At 37.5% G+C, this 15,749-nt stretch overlaps 1 protein-coding gene across 7 annotated transcripts in view; it reads right to left on the bottom strand.

Annotated features, from left to right (window-relative positions):
- AKAP7 (A-kinase anchoring protein 7) overlaps positions 1-15,749 on the bottom strand; it is a 141,093-nt gene that overhangs the window by 46,454 nt on the left and 78,890 nt on the right. For all 7 annotated transcript variants that reach the window (XR_002342906.1, XR_002342908.1, XR_002342904.1 and 4 more), the window contains exon 7: positions 9,714-9,861. Coding sequence is in view for 2 of the 7 variants with exons in the window: in XM_021088003.1 (XP_020943662.1) it covers positions 9,714-9,861 (148 nt within the window). In the remaining 5 variants the exon portion in view is untranslated. The remainder of the gene's footprint in view (positions 1-9,713; positions 9,862-15,749) is intronic.

Here is a 15,749-nt window from a genome sequence, read left to right on the forward strand (position 1 = left end):
TGTGAAAATAAATATTTTTTAATTTAAAAATTTTATAGTGAGGTGAATGGCATTATTTTACATTCTTCTAATTTTCTTCAATATCTGTCTTAATCAGACAGCTTTACCCTCCTATCTGATTCTGTATTTAATCTGTTGCAATATGTTATTTTATTTGAAGTATAAGAAAAATCCAGCCTCACTCAGAAGTATAGCTGGAAAAGGGAAGAGAATAACTGCCTTTTCAGATAACTGTGGATGTTCTTCTTTGATATTACACCAAAACTCGACAAGTTGCAGTTTCTTCGTTTGGTTGGAAGGTAGAATCTTAAAACACATCGATGAACTTTTCATACTCTTTACAGTCAAATTTTTTGGCCCAACAGAAGAAAGGCTGGGGGAAAAATGTAATTGTAATGTATACATGTAAGGATAACCTGACCCCCTTGCTGTACGGTGGGAAAATTAAAAAAAAAAAAAAATGTGTCCCACAAAAAAAAAAAAAAAAAAAAAATTTTTTTTGGTCCATCTTGAAATTTTAATGGCTCTTTTATTCACGCATGTCTTTGTACCCACATCCATTGGTCATTTTAAAAATACTGATTCACCAAGTTATGCAGATTCTCCATACTTTGACATATTTCATTATATATAATCAAATAATTCATGAATATCACATCCTATCATTAGGAAAGTCTTTAAGGATTGCAAAAGGTAACAAGTAATCTTTCGGAGGTAAAGGAAATTTTCAGTATCTTGAAGGTAATAATGGTTTCACAGGTGCATACATATGTTAAAAACTCATCAAGTTATACACTTTAAACAGGCGCAGGTTTTGTAAGTTTCACCTCAATAAAGACAAGACAGTGTGATAGATAAACTTGGAAAATGAAGTTCCTTATTCTACTCTGTGGTCTCTACTTTTTGTATAAAATTTTCTATTAAAAAAAGTGGGGAAAAGTCTTTAAGTTTAGGAATTTGTCAACAGTTTTCTAAAATTCTTATTATTGCCTGAAAGCTTGAATTTTATCATTTAGCAGTAAGTCACATCATTTGTCCTTGAGGTGATGGGTTTATTATTTCAAGAAAATGTCTGCCAAATACCCAAGTATAAAAATGGAAAATGTCTGTGGGTCATTTTTTTTTTTTTTGTCTTTTTTTGTCTTTTCTAAGGCCACACCCATGGCATATGGAGGTTCCGTCCCAGGCTAGGGGTCTAATGGGAGCTGTTGCTGCTGGCCTACGCCAGAGCCACTGTAACACAGCAGTCCGAGCCACATCTCACAGCAATGCCAGATCCTCAACCCACTGAGCAAGACCAGGGATCAAGCCCACAACCTCGTGGTTCCTGGTCAGATTCGTTAACCACTGAGCCACGACAGGAACTCCTCCGTGGGTCATTTTTCAAGTAAAATGGTATTCCATGAAGGGAAGTGGCTACTTTAGCTCACAGCTTAAATATTTACACAGTGCTTTTCCTCAAGTCAACCTCCAACTTTGGTGTGCATGGGTACTATGGTACTATAGGAAGTTTCCTTTTTTTTTTTTCACTTAAATATTAAAAAGACATTCTCACTCTCATACTGAGTGAAATAAGTCAGGAAGACAAAGACAAATACCATATGATATCACTTATAACTGGAATCTAATATACAGCACAAATGAACATTTCCACAGAAAAGAAAATCATGGACTTGGAGAATAGATTTGTGGCTGCCTGATGGGAGGGGGAGGGAGTGGGAGGGATCGGGAGCTTGGGTTATTAGATGCAAACTATTGCTCTTGGAATGGATTTACAATGAGATCCTGCTGTGTAGCATTGAGAACTATGTCTAGATACTTAATATCACAAAGAACAAAGGGAGGGAAAAAAATGTATACATGTAAGTGTAACTTGGTCCCCAAGCTGTACAGTGGGAAAAATAAATAAAATAAAATTTTAAAAAAATAAAAAATAAAAAGACATTCTCAAAGGTTGAGATTAAATACAATTAATAATTTTTACTACTCAGCAAGAAGATTCTTATGTGAAATCAGCTTTTTTTTAAAATTGCAACTACCAACTACATCTAGTCACTTATGATGGAGCATGATAATGTGAGAAAAAGAATGTATATATGTATGTGTGACTGGGTCACCTTGCTGTACAGTAGAAAATTGACAACACTGTAAACCAGCTATGATGGAAAAAAATTAAAATCATTTAAAAATAATAATAATAAAATAAAATTGCAACTGCCCTGATTCACACTGGCCACCCCCAGTGTTACTCACCATTGCTTCTGCATCATCGGTGTAAATGCCAAGCCAAAATAAAAAAGCAAATAATATCTTAGTATTATTACAGAAATAGTTTTTGCCTTCACAGACCCTAAAAATATCTCAGGGACTGACAGGGATTCATGGGCCAAACTTTGAGAACTAGTGAATTATAGCCATTTTAAAAGAGTTTAAAATCCAACAAACTGTAGCCATATAAATTCACTAGACTTTGTTTTTCTTTTTACCATTGCAAATGCAGCATATGGGGTCAAATCAGAGCTAGAGCCACAGCCATGGCAACACCAGATCTGAGCTTCATCTGTGTCCTACACCGCAGCTTGTGGCAACACTGGATCCTTAACCCACTAAGCAAGGCCAGGGACCAAACCCACATCCTCACGGAGACTGTGCTGGGATCTTAACCCACTGAGCCACAGTGGGAACTTCTAAATTATTAGACTATTAAACCTTTCATAAGATAAGCACAATGAAGCACACTTTTACTGATAAAAAGTAATGATTCACATGAGACAAAAATACATTTAAGCACTATCTATTGCCAACATCCTTATCTACTACGGAGACCTTCAAGTGGGCATATGGCATTTAAGCAATACAACTATTTTCAAATTAAACACTGTAGAAACATATCACTCATCTCTGGTTAGAGAGAGACTCAAATTTAAGGATTCTAGAAAGCTCAAAGATTTCTGTCCTAGCTACACCTTTCACCCAAAGAAGAAAAGCTGCTGACTTCCTTTTCCCTTCACCCCTCCCTGCCCCGTCAACCAAAGGGTCAACACATTGACCACATTATCTTCCATAGAGAAGATCCCCATGCTTACATACCCAACTGGGCAAGATCCAGAGCTTTTGGACTTCTGTCCTAGCCCCCAAGGGTAAAGGAACACTGAAGAAGAGGACAACTATGTTAAAGCTGAGTGCCTTCTTAAACACAACCTCCAACCACTGCCCACGCAAGACCACTGGGAAACACTGGATGGACCGTGAAAAGTCTTTTAAGACAAAGGACTGGTCTGAGCAGTGCAGGTTTCTCAAAGGTGATTCTCAATGAGCGGGGACATCTGGATAGAATACATTCATTGACTCAACTCACTCAGAATTCACCACCACAGTGTTTCAACCCATAAAGTCTGTGCCCGGTGCCCTGCTGACCTGACCTGTTTGGCACTGAACACAGACCACTGACTACAGCTCTGATGACTCCATCGTACTGACTACAACGCTTCTCCTCTTCTATCACCGTATCTGCACACACCTGTTTGCTTCTGTTTCAGCTGATGGTTGACTCAACCCTAACCCTCTCATTGCCTCTGTTCTGCAGTCTGGAAGTAATTAAAAGTATTATTTTTATGATCCAATCCTACGTCATTACGTTGAGTATGAAACTTCATCCTCTCTTTATTTCACATCTATCTCCTCAGTCTCCTTTAAAACATATTCACTAACTCAGTATATTCAACTGTGCCCATCTCCTTTCCCACCTCCCTCACCAACACACAAACCTCCGCCTGCAGCTTCCTCAGCGAACTAGACTACAGACTCAATCAAGGGGCCTCCTATCACTAACACTCTATTATTCCAATCACTTAATATTATTACTAATATTATTTCTACCCTGCCTCCCAAACTATTGCTCCCCGCCCCCGCCTCCCCGCCTTTAACTGTACCTATTGTTTCTGGACAGTGTCCTTTTTCTACTATCCATCTCATCCTATTTATCCAACTCTGCCACTTCCCACCCCCATACTCTCCTCGAAGCTAAAGTTATAAGCTTCTTGCACGCATCCTATCAAAGCTCACTACTGTTATGGACAAAGCCCTATACACCTACTCCTCCGTCACCATTTCTCAGCAGTAGTTCTAGCTCCCCGGTGATGCTGTATCACTCTTAAGGACTGGGTCTTATACTTCTCTGGATCTCGTGATACCCAAAGAGTACACACACATGGTACAGGCTCAATACCATTCATTAAATTAATGATGAACAATTATTATTAAACCAAAAGACAGCTGGGGTTCCCAGAAAATCATATTTCTACCTCTGCTTGCAGAAGTTATAAAGAAGTACACTGGCCTGCCAAAACAAAAAATACCTTCTAGACCTTTCCAAACTCCCTACTGCCTCCTATAAGAGATGTCTGACAGCTGAAAGTAAACTAGTCTTTGCGAATACTAAATTGCTCATCAATCTTACGAAGGGTGTCATTTAGTCAATTACCTTCCCTAAGGAAATATAAATGGAACAGAGCTGAGAAAAAAAAAATTTTTTTATTACTCAGAGAAAAATTAATTCACTCAATTTTAGATAGTGGCTCACAGAGAACAGCTTTCACTCTCGTAGGATATCTGAGCTATATTTCATGCCTGGATTCACCAGGAAAAAATGGTTTGGGGGTTGTTGTTGTTGTTTTTTGTTTTTTAATTTTAGCTGGTTAATACAGTTAGGTTTTTAAGAAGTCATAGCCCAATATTAAGTAAGCATAGTACCAACCAAATGTTTGATTATGAGATAACTAAAATGTAGTACCTTTTTCTGGTATCTGAACATACAACTGTTGCCTCCATACCCTACCAGACGCCACTAAGACTCCACATGAGGGTGCACAATGGCAGAAGCTGGAGAGAAAAATGATCGGCATGGAAACATAAAGCACGCCCAAGGAACGGCAACACTGGCAGGGGATCCAAACTCAGATACCTTCGGGACTCAAGAAGGCCATGTGAAAGAGTTAAACAAATGTAAAAGAAGAATAAGAGTAAAGCAGTGATGAAAGGCAGCTACCTCAAGGTCGTGTGCGCACTACCCCACCCAGGAAATCACCTCACGCAAGAACATGAAACAAGTGTGGCCACATTTTTTTGAACATTCAAAAGCAGCAGAAATTCAAACTTTTTTTTTTTTTTACATAAAATCACCCCCAAATTGGCAAGTAATTAAAATTATAGGAGCTCAAGTTGTGGCTCAGCCAGTTAAGAACCTGACTAGTATCCATGAGGATGCGGGTCCAATCTCTGGCCTCGCTGCACGCTGATGCACAGGTCACAGATGCAGCTTGGATCCCACCTTACTGTGGCTGTACCGTAGGCCCAAGGCTGCAGCTCCAAATTGACCCCTAGCCTGGGAACATCCATATGCAGCAGATGCAGCAGTAAAAATAAATTAATTAAATAAATAAACTATAAAAACAAATTAAAAAATCTTGTGCTAGTCAAGTACAGCAGGAAGGGCTGCTAATCTGTCATCTTTGGAACACATGGTAAGGTTGGTAGGGTATTAAAAAAATTTCCTAAAACTAAATTTCTATTTCATAGCCACTTTTAGTAACTGAATTTCTATATTAATCCTCTGTGTCTGAGTACTTAATTAATGATCATACCAGGTAGATGAAAAGCTCAAATGCAAAAATACCAAAAAAGGGAGTTCCCGTCGTGGCGCAGTGGTTAACGAATCCGACTAGGAACCATGAGGTTGAGGGTTCAATCCCTAGCCTTGCTCGGTGGGTTAAGGATCCGGCGTTGCTGTGAGCTGTGGTATAGGTTGCAGATGCAGCTCGGATTCCGTGTTGCTGTGGCTCTGGCATAGGCCGGTGGCTACAGCTCCGATTTGACCCCTAACCTAGGAACCTCCATATGCCACAGGAGCGGCCCTAGAAAAGGCAAAAAAGATCAGAAAAAAAAAATTAAAAAAAAAAAAGAAGAAAATATAAATGAAAACATAAAGGAAATATATACTTAATAATATATAACAAATACAAATGAAAATGTATCAAATCTTTGGTTTGGAGACAACGCTAGTCATAAGAATTAAAGAAATCACAGAATTTTTAATATATAATTTTATAAAATTTAATAACTTTAATATGAAAACTACCTTGTGGCCAAAACTAAATGCAAAATAGACCCTGGAAAATAACTGAAGCCAATATAATACAAAGCCCTGTACTCTGTGAGACTAGGGCTGAAACATCTGCAAACGTGGTTATAAGGGTGAAACATGCAAAAAAAACTTCAAAAGCACCAAAGGAAATCGAGTGCCACAAAAGATTCAACAAATAGAAGGCTTCATACTCAAGGAACCAGATTTTCAAAATATGAAAAGAATTTTTAAAATTAATTATATTAAAATCCTCAAAGATAGAAGTGAAGTTTATGGTATCCATGGAGCAAAGATCAGAACAGGAAAATATGAAAAAGAATCAACTGGAAATCTTGGAAATGAAGCACTGATAATTTTTTTTTTTTTTTGTCCTTTTTAGGGCCCTACCCACAGCATATGGAGGTTTCCATGCTAGGGGTCTAATCGGAGCTGTTGTTGCCAGCCTACACACAGCCACAGCAACGCAGGTTCCAAGCCACGTCTGCAAGCTACACCACAGCTCACAGCAATGCCAGATCCTTAACCCACTGAGTGAGGCCAGGGATTGAACCCGCAACCTCATGGGTCCTAGTCAGATTCATTCCCACTATGCCACGACGGGAACTCCTGCTAATTTTTTTAAATGTCTTAAATGGTGTAACTGAGACAGCTGAAAAGAAAATCAGTGATTTGGAATCCAGAACTCTCCAAGAATGCACCATTAACAAATGAAGAGATATGAAATACACAAATCTAATAAATTCTCTCCCCAGAAAAAATTCACACATGTACCTACATACAAAGCTTTCTAAACAATTTCAGAAGGTTCTCAGAGTCCCTGAAGCCCAACTTCTACTCAAGAATTCTGAATACAAGCTATCTTAAGATCTAAAATCTGTCCTTCTTATTAATGCATACAACACAATATTGGTTCATGGTTCAAGGGAATGGACATTAAATCTGAGGTAGAATTCAATCAAAAAGAAGTCAAACCAGTGTAAGCCAATTAAGTCTGAACAGGAAACAAAACTCACAAAGAGTCCTGAATCCTGCTAAATATTCTCTGTTGCAAAACTCCGGTGAGATCAAGATAATCAGTAATTATCCAAAGCAAATACAACTCTAGTGTGCATTAAAATTGGTTAATTACTACATAATTATCATTTTAGATGCAGGTATCACTTTAAAGTTCAGACTGGCATCGCAAAATGTGACCGAAGAACATAGACTACGTGTAATAGGCCAAAACCATTTTTCAAATAATGTTAAATGATCAATATGGGGGTACAAGGTTTGTGAAGTTTGAAAGAAGCTAAATTGCTCTGCATTAGAAAAGGGTAAGAGATAAAGAAGCTTGAGAAAAAAATCTGGAGAAATTGCCTAGAATAAGAGGAATTTTAGAAACTAAGCTGAAAAACAGCAATAAAAGAAAATTCAGTGGGTGGAACACAGTAATTTGGGGTAGCTGAACAGAGCTGTCTAATGGCAATATAGGTGATACATGCTGTGAGCTGTATAATGCAGCCCAATACCTTCAATAAAATCTATGTTCTGCTCTTTTTTTCTTAAATGGGAGTGGGAGAGGCAATGAGGCACTAAGTTCTCCTTCAAGGTTGGCTTAAAGTAATTACAGAGAAGATACGGAAAGCTAGCCAAAAATCTATATTACACTAGAAGGATTTAAATTTGCCTTTTACAATGAACCTAAAATGAAATGTTTGGTTCTCATCAAAACTCTGATGGAAGACTGCGCTCTCAGAGAGATCCTGAAAACAAGAAAATCTTCCTTAAAATACACTTGAAATGTTTCAGAACATAAAATTCAAATGTCAGATTATCTTCTGTTTGAGATAGTTAAGGTCTTTGGAAGGTAAAATGATGATGACTTCTCTGAAGATCTGGGAATTGAGACATAAAACTGTGTTTCTTGAACATTTTAAAAACGCTTTAAAACAAACTTCAGTATTAAGATTTTTCAGGATGTATATTTCCATAGGTTTTCTTCCAGCTGATGTGGAGAGAAGTGACCTTGGTTGCAGACCTTGAAATATTTAGATAGACGTATTTATCTTCTTTGGATACTTTCATGTTACTTCAAAAGTGTAAAAATCAGGTTGTCTTGAAGTTCACAATTTTATAAGAAGATTGCCCGGTTTGAAATAGTAAATTTGAATCACAGCAGATCAGGCTCCTTTGAAATTCATTCACATTGCAAACGATGAGAAATACCCTGTTCTGGCTTTAAACGTTCTTCATTTGGTGAGCACACTTTGCCCTTGGAAACATAATTACTGTATGAATCTGTCTCATCAGATGCCATCTCCCTGACAAGATGATAGAGCATTTATGTATGAATCTTTGTTTCTCCTCAAAACATGTTTTTCTTAGGGAAGAAATTGAAGGACAAGTTTTCAGCCTGTGCAGGCCCCCTATGCTTTCCCTTCTTAGAGTGAATCTTTCTGGCCTGGCACACTCCATTCCTTTTTTGTTCTTTGTCTTTTGTTTTTTATCTTTTTGGGGCTGCACCCACAGCATATGGAAGTTCCCAAGCTAGGGGTCAAATAGGAGCTGTAGCTTCCAGCCTATACCACAGCAACTCGGGATCCCAGCCGCGTCTGTGACCTACAACACAGCTCATGGCAACGCCGGATCCTTAACTCACTGAGCACGGCCAGGGATCAAACCCGCAACCTCATGGTTCCTAGTCAGATTCGTTTCTGCTGTGCTGCAACAGGAACGCCTCTATTCCTCATTAAAAGCAGCAAACATGAAGATGCCTGGTATAGAATGCTGTGGCCATGTAAACATTCATTTTGAGAAAAAATCCTTTCTTCATATTCACGAAGTAAAATTAAATTGAAATGAATTTTGAATCAACATTTCAGGACTTCACATGATTATACTGAAAGCACAAAAGTACAAAAACTGTAGGTATTAGCAGATGAAGACTATTGCATTTGGAGTGGATAAGCAATGAGATCCTGCTGTATAGCACTGGGAACTATATCTAGTCACTTGTGATGGAGCATGATGGAGGATAATGGGAGAAAAAGTAAGGGTCAGTACAGTAGAAATTGACAGAACACTGTAAATCAACTATAATAGAAAAAATTAAAATCATAAAATTTTAAAAAGAAAAAAGTTAATAAATAAATACTGGTTAACAGATATGAATATTTAATATGTTCCACAAAAAATTATTTATTTTTAATTTTTTGACATTTATTTTTTTTATTGTTATTTCCCCAATACAATTTTTTTTCTGCTGTACAGCATGGTGACTCAGTTACACAGACATGTACACATTCTATTTTCGCATGTTATCATGCTCCGTCATAAGTGACTAGACGTAGTTCCCAGTGCTACACAGCAGGATCTCAATATTTTTTTTTTTTTATTTCCCAGGAAGTTTTTAATTCCTCACTGGATTTTTCCACCTATGTTCCACAAAAATTTTAATGTATTATTGTCTTAACATAATATTTAACAGAATATGTCATGGAGAAAAACGACAAAAAAATAGATGCCAAAACAAAAGGGTGTTAAAGAAATCAAAACTAAAGATAATAAATAATTTGTAAATGGCACTCACCAATCACAATTGATGACTCACAGTGATAATAACCATTACTTTGTTTTTTCTTCAGCATGGAGCACAGATCTATGCAATGTACCACTTCTTCTCCAAATCTGTGACTGATGAATTTTTCATAGACTTTGGGGTCTATTTTTTTCACTCCCTTGAAATGACAAAACAAAATCACGTCAATCAATCATTTTACCTAGGAAACCAGTTCATATCTCTATCACTTTTTCAGAACATGATATTACATTTTGATATACGGTGCTGCCTACCAGCATCTGAAAATGATACCACAAAATGTTGTAAATGTGTCTTTAAAGTCTCTCTGCCTAGAATGAGTTGTATTAAAAAAACTATTAAGGAGTGTTGGGTTTGAACTTGGAAGCATTCAAACCTTCATATGCTTTAAACTTCAGAAAGAGTAAAGTACATCACGTTGAAATTTGAGATATCAAGGCAAGAGTAATCATCACCAATGACAACGGAGAAAAGGGTGAATATTTTCAAAGTTAGATGGATCTTAATTAATATTTTATAGTGTGTAAAATGTTCTAATAAAATGGATGCCATTTTTAAACTCCTTATGTAAGCTTATTTGAAGTGGTGTAGAGGGGTCAATGGAGCTTCCAGGTCTTTCCCAACCTGCCCCTCCTGCTTCTCAGTGTGTTTTCACAGCAGAAAAAGGGCTGGTTGTTGAAAAATTACAGTGGGATGTTCTTGGTACCTCTGGAGTTTCCCAAAATATGGAAAAGAATATCTTCCTCTCCCCTTATTATACAAAGGTCCTATACCTGTCTCATAATCTCAAAGCACAATCCATAAAATGAAGGAAGATACAGTACCCCACAGGGCAAGTCTTTTGGCTGATTGACCATGTGTGACATTTTTCTTTTAATTTATACATATTTTTACATTGCCCTGGAACTAGCTATCATTTGCTAAAACTTAAGAAATTATCCAGAATCTAGAAAAAAAAGAAACAAAAGTCATTCATGACCCTGTTATTTACATAAAATATATTAACCCTTCAAGTCTTTTTCTTGCATAGATGTTATCTTCACATTACACTTATATAAAGCTTACCAAAGTATAAATAAAATAGTTTCCCTTTTTATTCATGAAAATTATTATAAAAATTTTTAAATAGATATAAAAACAAAAAAATTAAATTACCTCAAACTACTACTACATAATTTTGTTATGTATCTTATTTTTCCCATGCAAGACATGAGTTGTACCATGAATACTATTTGATAACCAGCTTTTTTCAGTTAATATGTCATATCAATAAATAATATATAGCATTCTCCTTTTCTTTCTTTCTTTTTTCTTTTTTTTTTTTTTTGCTTTTGAGGACCACGCCTATGGCACATGCAGGTTCCCAGGCTAGGGGTCAAATCAGAGCTACAGCTGCTGGTCTACGCCACAGCCACAGCAATGCAGGATGAGCTGCGTCTGCAACCTACACCACAGCTCACAGCAACGCCAGATTCTTAACCGAGTAAGCAAGGCCAGGGATTGAACCCGCAACCTCATGGTTCCTAGTCAGATTCCTTTCCGCTGCTCCACAATGGGAACTCCAATAAATAATATATAGATGTGCAAAATATTTTTATGTCTTCTTAGTACACCACTGTATGGAGATATAGTTTATCCATTCAGTTCTTTCTTGTTGGACATTTAGGTTGGTCTTAACTTTTAATGTTAATATTTAACATGTTTTTGTTGATATGTTTTTGTTCTACGTCCAAACTGAGCTGATCTTTCCTATCTGCTCCTCTTACAGACTTTCCCACCTCAGGTAACAGGAACTGTGTTTGAGGTGATCAGGCTGAAAGCCTTGGGGTCATCCTTGATTCTCCTCTTTCCCTCAACCCACTTCCAATCAAATCATGTTGGCTCTACCTTCAAAACATACTCGATTCTCACCATCCCCTGCTGCCTCTGTCTGAGCCACCTCTGTTTCTTTCACCTGGATTATCCCGATAGCCTTCTGACCCCTTCTTAAGCCAAATGGATCCTATAAACACCTACACTCGGATCAGGTCACCACCCTGATCAAATTTCCCCAAAGGGTCCCATGTCTCTCGAAGGAAGAGCCAACCTGCCCAGAGCATCCTGCAAAGTCCTATGCTGCCCTCTCCATAGTTCTCGGGCCTCGGGTCCACCGCTCTCACCTTCGTCCCTCTGCAGCCTCCCTGATCTCCTCGCTCTTCCATGAACATGCCAGGTGGAGCCCACCCCACAGCCCTTGTGCTGCCTGTTCCCTCCTCCTTGAATGCTCTTCCCCACATACCCTCACCTCCTTTAATTCCTTGCTTAAACATTACTTTCTTGATAGGGCTGCGCTTAACCACACCATTTAATCTGTGCTTTGGCCCCAGGAAATGCTCCCAAATCCTCTCTACCCTTCTCTCTGTATATGTACTTATGGATATATATTTCCATAGCACTTGCTATCTTCTAACATACTATGCAATTTACGCTTGTTTCCATTGTCTGTCATTATCTATCTTTCTCCATTAGAATGTGAGCTCCACACAAGGATTGTTGTCTGATTTTTATTGGCTGAAATAACCCCAGGGCCCAGAACAGTGCTTGACATGGCACAGTGCCCAATAAAAAATTGTCACAGGAGTTCCCATCGTGGTGCAGTGGTTAACGAATCTGACTAGGAACCATGAGGTTGCAGGTTCAATCCCTGCTCTTGCTCAGTGGGTTAACGATCCGGCGTTGCCGTGAGCTGTAGTGTAGGTTGCAGACGTGGCTTGGATCCTATGTTGCTGTGGCTCTGGCGTAGGCCAGTGGCTACAGCTCCGATTCGACCCCTAGCCTGGGAACCTCCATATGCCGCAGGAACGGCCCAAGAAATGGCAAAAAGACAAAAAAAAAAAAAAAAAATGTCACAGATGCAAAGGATGATAAAGTTTCAAGAAGATAACTGACAATATCAACTGCTGCTCATTCAGAGTTCAACAAGAATGAAACCGAATGGCTTTCTTTGGACTCGGTGAATAGCATGCCTTGAGAGAGACAGTGGAGCCTAAAGCTGAGAGGCAGTCAGGGTGTGTGAGCTCAAGTCCTGGCTTGGTCACTTTTCAGCCACGTGGCTTCAGTTTCTTTATCTATAAAATGAGGTCAACCACAGGATCTACCTCTAAGTGTTACAGGCATTAAAGGAGTGAATTTATAAAAAGTGCTTAAAACAGTAATTGTTATAATGTATATTTTAAAGGTAAGATTTTAGGAGAAAAAAAAATGTTCCAAGTAAATGGAAACTGTTATTATTTCTCTTTCCAACATTCTTTCCTTTGTGTATGTTTGTTGGGGGGTGAGGGTGTCATTCCCTTCCACCAAGCAGAAGTCTAGTGATAACTTAGCAGAAAAATAAGGAACTTCAGTTTTCAAGATACCACTGCCAGCACTGACTAACCAATATAATCTGCTTTCCCATTTTGTAAGATGTCATTACTTTTCTAAATAAGAAATAAGGGAAACATGAGAGCTACTCTAATCTGTTAGGCTAATTAATTTAATTTTAGCAAAAAGTAAGCACCGACTATGTTGCAAGAATTCTCCACAGATGACTTCCAACATGAATCTTAAGGAGTTATTTTTTACTAGAGAGTGAAACGGAACCGATTCTTTAACTCATGATTTATAGAGAACTATGGTTCAACAAAGCATAAGGCCTTAGAAGGCACTGAAATTATATACTCTGATCAGAAAACATCTTCAACAATAAAGGATCTAGAGATAGGTAAGAATCTACTTTGCCTGATATATAATATTAGCATAATCTTTGTTCACTACGACATGTCTTGTGTAACAATATATTTTGTGGGATTTTTTTTTTTTTAGGCTCTTTTGTCTCATGGCAATAAATGTCTCTCCTAGTAAAATCAATGTGAATAGTCTCCCCATCCAGCTTCAGTAAATGGTGTCTTTCCTTTATAATAAAAGAAAGGACTATCATTCAAAGAAAATAAACAAGTACATCAAAGTCGGGTATCTTTAGGGTAAGGCTAAGTAGCCTCCTATTTTCTACATGGATTCCTTAGGTTGCCAAACTAGTCCCAGAGACATCACCCTGCAAGGTTATAGTTTAAAACTAAAAAGGCTGCTTTTCAGGTTTTAGACCACAAATTATTCTTTGCCTCCCTTCTTCACAGCCCAGACAAGGTACCCCGTCATTTAAAGAAAGATGAAGGTATAACATGTTAAGAGAACTCAAAGAAAAATAACAAAATAGTTAAAGCCAGGAAAGGAAACTATATATAAAAGGAAAGCCTTTATATTTGACCTATAAAGGCTAAGAGAGTTGGGACTTTTTTTTTTCAAACAATACAGAGGGTATCTTCAACAAAACCATGCTAAGGATGTTGCAACCTGGAATTCTGAATATGCCTGCTGATTGTCTAGTACTATGCTTGAAAATTATTTTTGCCTTGGACCTAACAGAGACAGGGTATATTTTTTAAGGCTTCACACTGAAAATTGTACCCAATATAACTGACATAAAATTATGCATTGTAACACTGAAGGAGAAAATAGGAAGTTAAACACAGAATGTCACATTTTGAAACAATAAATGAATGGCAAGAAACACCAAAGAGAAAAATCTGTCAAGACTGTCTTAACTCATCATCAAAAATGACTGAAGTTTTATTTCCCTTTGGTCTAGTTTCAGGTATAGTTTAGGGAAAATTATCAGTGATGTGCTAAGCCACTTGATAATTTCTAATACAATGGACCATGAAACCCTGAGGAACTTCATTCTTGATTGTAACTTGGCATCCAAACAGCAAAAATGCCATTGAGAGCATGCTGGGTATTTTTAGAATCATCTGATGGCTGCATCTGATAAGTCATGGAAATTTATTTACTCAGGAAGTACTCACCATATCATTTGCATTTAGTTAAATGATGTGTATAATTTAATACACACCAAAGAGGGCTCAGTCTCACATTACGATGCATCCAACTGTATTTTCAATATAGGAAATAAACAGAGCCACACAATATGAAAATTCACATTCAGTAACAATTGGAATGTGAACATCTTTAAGGTTCTGAAAGATAAAATACTTATTATTCACCTTCATTTTCCACGACAAAGTTATTGTGATCAGAAAAACAATGAAATGCCAGTTTTGTTAATAAGATGCCAGTTTTTGTAAGAGAAGGTAATTTCATATTGTTATTTGTTATCTTATTACAATAATCACAACTTCCATGATGAAAAAAATAAACAGGCTGCATATCAAACACGAAAATAATTGTGTCCTTCTGATGTTAAACTTGATATTCCTGGAGCTCTGTTGTTTTCCAACCATTTATTCCTGTCTTGCAGCAGCTATGAAAGAAATGCATGTTTCCTGTGATAATGGCATAAACCAAAATTCCAGAATTTGGAATTAAATTAAGAGCCAAACCAGGAGTTCCCTGGTGGCTTGACAGTTAAGGATCCAGCACTGTCACTGCTTTGGTGCATGTTCAATATCTGGCCCAGGAACTTCCACATGACTTGTGCAAGGCAAAAAAAAAAAAAAAAAAAAAAAAGAGCCAAACCAAACTGGCCTGTTAGTCTGGGCATCAGCTGATTAAAGATGAATGGTAATCGTTTATGCTCATTTTCATAAACGGAAAAAAGTTACATATCTTTAGTGATACGATAGTGTTTAAAAACCAAAATTATTTTTATTTTTCTATAATGCTTTTTATTTTTTCTGTTATAGCTGGTTTACGGTGTTCTGTCAATTTTCTACTGTACAGCTAAGTGACCCAGTCACACACATAGATATACATTCTCAAAATTATTTTGACTGATCACTGCTCCAAGTGAAAAGTTACATATTGGTGATCTGAAGTTATAAACTGATTATATAACTTCAAAAGACTCCCCTAAAGCAAACCTTACTTTGGAATTCTTAATGACTCCATCCCTTGGCAAAAGAACTTTTTCCATCCTTATTTGTACAGTCTCATTTCCGTTTCTCCCTGATGCAGACCTCGTAATGACCTCCCTGTCAGCTGCTTTCCTCC

Source organism: Sus scrofa, chromosome 1, assembly GCF_000003025.6.
Source record: "Sus scrofa isolate TJ Tabasco breed Duroc chromosome 1, Sscrofa11.1, whole genome shotgun sequence".
Lineage (NCBI taxonomy): Eukaryota > Metazoa > Chordata > Mammalia > Artiodactyla > Suidae > Sus > Sus scrofa.